The 6483-nt window shown below is 42.7% G+C and overlaps 1 protein-coding gene across 1 annotated transcript in view; it reads left to right on the top strand.

The window, feature by feature from the left end:
* The first annotated feature begins 317 nt into the window (after positions 1–317).
* The window catches only part of LOC131686232 (uncharacterized), a 29840-nt gene continuing 23674 nt past the window's right edge, over positions 318–6483 (top strand). Inside the window, exon 1 of the mRNA XM_058970482.1 lies at positions 318–1092. Within this exon, the coding sequence (XP_058826465.1) occupies positions 940–1092 (153 nt within the window). The 5' untranslated portion in view covers positions 318–939. The remainder of the gene's footprint in view (positions 1093–6483) is intronic.

Here is a 6483-nt window from a genome sequence, read left to right as displayed (position 1 = left end):
AATATGGCTTAAAATCCCGTTCACCATCGTTTTCACCCTTTTCAAAAGTTCGCTTCTCATCTTTGACAGCGTCGAACAACGCGTGCACGAACTGCGTCATCTTTTTTTTGTGCTGCATGGGTGCTTTATCGGCAGTAGGTAACTTTTCGTGCACTGCGAAAAAGACAGGTCGACTTTTCTAAACGTCAAACACATACTATTATACTTTAGTGTCAAACTTTTGCTACATTGAACGTACTCGGGCTGGATATTGTTTTGTTCACACTATGGTTGATTCTAGAATAACATGAATTTTTCGGAAATGAAATCATTTCTATTCGTGCACAACTATTTATTTTTATATTATTGCTTTCGGAAAATTGTTATTTTCATGGTGAAATCGATTAAGATTGCTTGAAGTTCTCCGTATATATCACGATAGCATGACACCCGTTCCGGCGAGTTTTGAACGAGCCCGTCGCGAATATCGACCTTGTATACGTGATTGCTGTAGTGTGCGTGTGCTCGAAAATTCGTGTTCGTCGCGGCCACGGCTCGAGCTAACAGGCAGAGAGCGCAGTAGTTGACTAGAGCCGCCATTATGGCTTTCCGTAACCACGCTCTAGAAGCAAGATTAGAAAATTGTTTTTCCCTGTTTGTGACTGAGTGCGAGAGCGCAGTGACTATCGGAATGAACTAGGAAACGTTCCGGGTCGTGTTACCGGGTCCCGGTGGACCTCCTAGCGGACCTTGGAAGTAGATTTTTCGCGTGTTTTTTTTTTCTTCCGTTCGGTTTTCTTGGTTTGGGTCCCCGTTTTTTGCACGCATCCAGTTCGATTGGTAGTGTGAGAGTGGGAGGAGGGAAGAAAGAGAAAGAAGCAGAGGTGACAGTCAACAAAAAGGCGTTTTACGAGCACGTAACCATTGGAGCGAGCGAGATAGAAGTGAAGCAAAAAAAAAATGTCGAAGCTTTCGTTTCGGGCGAGGGCCCTAGATCCCTCGAAACCGATGCCTATATATCTGGCTGAGGAGCTGCCGGATCTTCCGGAATACTCGGCCATCAACCGGGCCGTGCCGCAGATGCCCAGCGGAATGGAAAAAGAGGAAGAATCGGTAAGCTAATAGTGTACAGAAAATTTTCCATTTCGTTCGCCATTGGTACACCAGCAAGCGAAAAAACGAGGTTTCGTGTGCCGCCATCTTGGCGAAATCAGCAAACCCCGAACGTCGGCAGATCGTCCGGATGGGTGTGGAATTTTTGTTTTTTCCCCAGCGGAACGAAACGGTAGACCACTGGCCAGCGGAACTTTGCCGGCTGGTTTATCGAGCTGGTTCGATTCGGCACGGAATCCGGCCGGGAATAAGCATTGTTTACGTTCGTCGATTGATTGCTTACTTGCTGGTGGGTGGGGTGGTTGGCGCTTAAATGCCCCTGCATGTGTGTTTTTGTTTGACAGTTCGCCCGTAAACCAACACACTCGCGGGCGGGGTGGTGGCTCGCGGCTAGTGTTTTTATTTACCAATAACAAATTGAGAATCGAAAAATGTGGTGCAGCGATTGTTTGCCTCTTGTGAATAGTTTGGGTATGGTAAACTGATAAGGTAGAGATAGATCCCAATGCTTTCGGTTTATTTGCGTTGTTTGATGTTTCTGTTTGAACGCGTTTTTGTCGTGTATTTCTACTTTGGGTTTGAGATTTGCTTTTAATATTTATAATTATTATAAGAGAAATAGTTATATTTGTAATCTTAATACTTCTTTTAGTTAAAATCTATACCAATGGATCCAGAACAAAAATTGAAAAGGAACTGATAACTAAAAGTTTCTGTACAATGTATGAATATAAAAAAGGTTTAATAAGTATATCCTGTATGTGAAACATTCTTGGATTTTCCATCGTATAATCCTCTTCGGAGGATATTTTGTTTTGCAACTGCAAAATTACCACTAAACATTTCTCTATGTCCTATTCATGAAAGTGATTTTTTGACCAAAGATATATCGTTAAATCGGATTGGAATAGTTCACATACAAACTTTCTGTAATTGAAAATTATCGGAATAATAGATGTAAATTAAAACAAGTTGTTAGACTTGTTCTTCTCCAGTGTTGCTTTTTGAAAGTCCCAACTTCAGCAATAAAATTTACGTTGATTCCTATGACCGGATCAAATTAGTAACACGAATCTTGCCAATGTTGGGTAATATATCGTTGGTTCCGCGAACGTTATTATTCCATTGGTTTGCCGATATCTTAGGTCGTTTTCGTTTGTGACTGAGCACTACACCGGTGTAGTCGGTGCTACGCTCAATCAAATTTGTGTGTAATCAGTTTGTCACCTAAATGTCTGGATGTCGTACAGCAATATCAAAAACAACCAATTCGCGGTATAAATCAGCAAGACCTACGATATCAATGTGGTTTTCATTTGCAGTTATCACAATAACAGAACTAAGTTGGTCATTCATTCGTGTACCTGTCCCAGGTTTATAGCACAAATATTTGGTCACACAAGAACAATTCGTCAATGTTTGTACTTCTACCCACTGGATAGCCCAACCTTCTGCTAATCGACAGTAGATGTGCAAGGGTAACAAACAGAATTCTTCGTTACTGACTGAGCTTCAAAGGCGATTTGAAAAGTATACCAAACCATTACTTGCCTTTCGTTGCGATCAAGCTGATGTTGGCATGACAATTTGAAACTTTAAATGGGGTCTATAGCTACGTCATTTACGATCTAGTCTGCTTGACCGTTACTTTTAGTTGCGTAAACCGTAAATTTCTTGGGAGAAAGCTTCGAGGAGACTTTCAATTCTCAGAAGATGCGTACATTCTAGTTTCCTCTTTCCTCAGCTAACGCAGTCAGCCAGTTAAGATGATATGCAATATCAGCTCATCCCAACAACCGGTCACCGATGGCGCTCCATGGGGCTCGTGCCTAAGCGCGTTGCTATTCAGTCTATATCAACAGTCTGCCAATGGGTCTGCAGTGCAATTATCAACTCTATACTGACGATCTTTAGATTTACCTCTCTGGTTCAGCATAAGATCACAGAGAACAGATATTTAAGCTAGAAAAAATTCCTGAAAAACCTGAGTAAATATTTAAATGGAAATACGTTGGAAGTGGCGATCGCACAGGCTTACATACATGAATCACCGTTGTATCCAAGTTTGCACGCAACGCCAGTATAGCGTTTGCCGGCCGATCGTAGCACCGGCTAGTGACAAGTAGCTACTTGGTGGTGGGTTTTCAAAACGACGTTTTTGTTTCTTACACATTGAAAACTAGAAAGGCTGGCCATTTTTCCGATAGTCAGAATCTGGGAATCTGAACAGATACCGGAGGAGTGGAAGCAAGTGGTTATTTGCCCCATCGACAAACTGGAATGTGAGAACTATAAGGCAATCACCATCTTGAATGCCGCCTACAAAGTGTTATTTCAGGTTATCTTTCGACGCCTATCACCTATTACGAATGAGTTCGTGGGAAGTTATCAAGCCGGTTTATTTAATGGACGCTGGACAACAGACCTGATCTTCAGCGTGTGGCAAACCTTCCGGAAATGCCATTGCAGTACCCAACGTACCACCTGTTCGTCGATTTCAAGGCGGCCTACGATAGCATCAACCGAATACGGCTTTCCCGGGAAGCTCAAAAGACTAACTAAAGCGACGATATAAGGGGTGCAAAACTGTGTGAGGATATCGGGTGAACTCAAGCTCATTCGGATCCTTCCGGGGACTATGACAAGGTGATGGTCTTTCGTGCCTGTTTCTTAACATTGCACTAGAAGGTGTTATGTGGAGAGCCGGGTTCAACAACCGAAGTACGATTGGGAGAACATTTGAAACGGTGGTTGTGCTTTACACCAGACCGAAACGAGAAGCAGGAAAAGTTGGATTGGTGGTGAACGCGTCTAAAACAAAGTACATGCTGATAGGACGGACCGAACGGAAAAGATCTTGCCTAGGAAGCAGTGTTACGATCGACGGGGAAGTATGCGAGGTAGTGGAGGAATTCATTTACCTCGGATCGCTGCTAATGGCTGATAATAACAATAATAATAGTCGAGAAGTCAAAAGACGCATCATCAATGGAAGTCGTACCTATTATGGGTGCCAAAAGAACCTGCGATCAAAAAAATTCACCAATGTACTAAGCGTACCATGTACAGAACGCTGATAAGACCGGGCACGAAACCTGGATCATGCTCGAGGAGGACCTGCAAGCACTCGAATTTTTCGAACACCGTGTGCTTAGGACTATCTTTGGCACCGTGCCGGACAACAACCTTGCTAAAATTGTGTTCTGCTCAAATTCGGCAGGTACAAGATGACGAGGAGCACAGCGGGCTAGGTGGGCTGACCAGGTGCAGCAAGATCTGGAAGATGTCGGACGCAACCGTAGGTGGAGAGAGGCAGCCGCGAACCGAGTGTTATGGAGAAGGATCGTTAATCAGATTACATCAAATTAATTAATATAACATCATGCAAATAAAATAACACTGAAAACTACTTGTATATCAGTTCTCAGTGATAAGATGTAGAGATGCGGATTGCAACAATTAATGAGGATCTGCAAAGTATTGAGCTATGGTCGAAGTCGAATCATCTGTACCCAAACCCGAAAAATACTCAGTCGATTTTTTTTGCAAAAAGGACTTCGTTGTGCCTACGACAGATATAATTTACTGTATAAAAAAATACTCTTAGTGTGCCTTTGGATGGATATAAACCTCAAATGGAGAAATGGGGTAAATGATGTGTCTTCAACACGCTGCACACTTTCCGAAGTATTTCGCCGGTGTTACCCACGCTGACAAGACTACAACGCAGTTTCAAAGCAGCAGTTTTATTTGTTTACAATATAAGAAGGATGGACTCTACGGTCACCGTTGTGAACACAATTCTTGGCCACGACATAATGACAAACTACCACCATCCATCAGGTTCTCGTTTGATTCATATATTATAAATTACGATGTATATCTTCAATTAACCTCTGATGGAACCAAACCTGGCGGACGAGCTTAACGTTGGAGGATCTATGAAGTCTCTCTGTACGAATTTCCGGGAATCAAAATGGTTTCTCGACTACCTCTCGAGAAATATCAATATGCCAGTTCACGACTTACAATCGGCTTTGATTACGAAGGACAGTGCAACAAACCGATGATAGGGTTTACGGCCAGTTCACTGGGGTGGAAGAAATCGACTTACACGGGCTTCCACAGTGTCTATAGCCGGGACTGTGCCCTGGAGTTTGATCTTTTCAGGACAATGAAATCATATTTCACGAATCTATTTGCAACCATCAAACACATCGGTCACGATACTCAGTATGCTCCTGCTTCTGTCCGAGCCAGTGCAAAGCGAACGAAAAAAAAAAGAGTTACTTGTGTGCATTGTCTGAAGAACAAACTATACCGTTATTTTTATTCTTGCGTGATCTATCAAGATGACTGAGTCTCATCGACAAAACGTGATTATTCGGCCGAAAACAGTGGACATTGACTTCAGGTTTTTTCGCATAAGACCAAGTATTCGTGATGTGGAACATCTGCTGAAGGTGAAAATGCAGGTGGAAGTCACCTCCAAACAACTTGACCACGTCAGGCATGCGGTGCTGATAACCTTCAACAAATTCGCCCAGGCGAAAAGATTCATTTCGCAGAACAACTTAAAACACGTGCTTGTTTGTCACAACGCTGAAATCAAGATCCCTATATACATGGATAATGGAAATATAGAAGTTAAATTACACGATTTATCTCCACTTACTTGCAAAGTGGCAATTAAAAAGATTAATGTCGTATTTCGGAGCAGTGGAATCTATTACGGAGGACACATGGAGAAACTACTTCCCAGGTATTTCAAATGGTGTCTTTGTGGTGAGAATACGGGTAGACCAACCCATTCCCTCCTATCTTACCCTGCAGTACAAAACAGATACAGCGATATACAGCGAACTCTATTTACATACCAAGGACAAACTAACACGTGCCAGTTCTGTGAGGAAACGGCACATTATGGACAACCCTGCCTAGAAACCGCTAAGAAAAGCTCATCTACAGAAAGAAATGCCAACACTCATTCTCCAATATCATTCCCTGAGCCACAATCGGTTGCCAAATTTGTCGCTGCTGTTCAAGCAATAACGACAACTGCGAAAGCCGCGTCAAGTACCACAACCTCAACAGCCAATACCACCAGTGAAGAAGCTACCACCAAAGATCGAGTGTTCACATTCGTGACCTGCAAGGGCAAGAAGCCAGGAAAAACATCTGATCGTGAGTATCAAGACAGTAATCAAGATGATGATACGGATGTAAACGACAACGACAGAGACGTGGATAACCCTGAAGTTGACGAAAGAAGGAACATCTTCCCGACGCGAAAAAAGATCTCCGCTCGCAATAGCAAGTTGCGCGCACGGGATCTTACAGGCTCAAAATAAAATGTATTGTAATTTTTATTTTTTTATATATTTTAAATAT

The sequence above is a fragment of the Topomyia yanbarensis genome, chromosome 2 (assembly GCF_030247195.1).
Source record: "Topomyia yanbarensis strain Yona2022 chromosome 2, ASM3024719v1, whole genome shotgun sequence".
NCBI classification, from domain to species: domain Eukaryota; kingdom Metazoa; phylum Arthropoda; class Insecta; order Diptera; family Culicidae; genus Topomyia; species Topomyia yanbarensis.
This window is presented reverse-complemented; position numbering and strand designations above follow the sequence as displayed.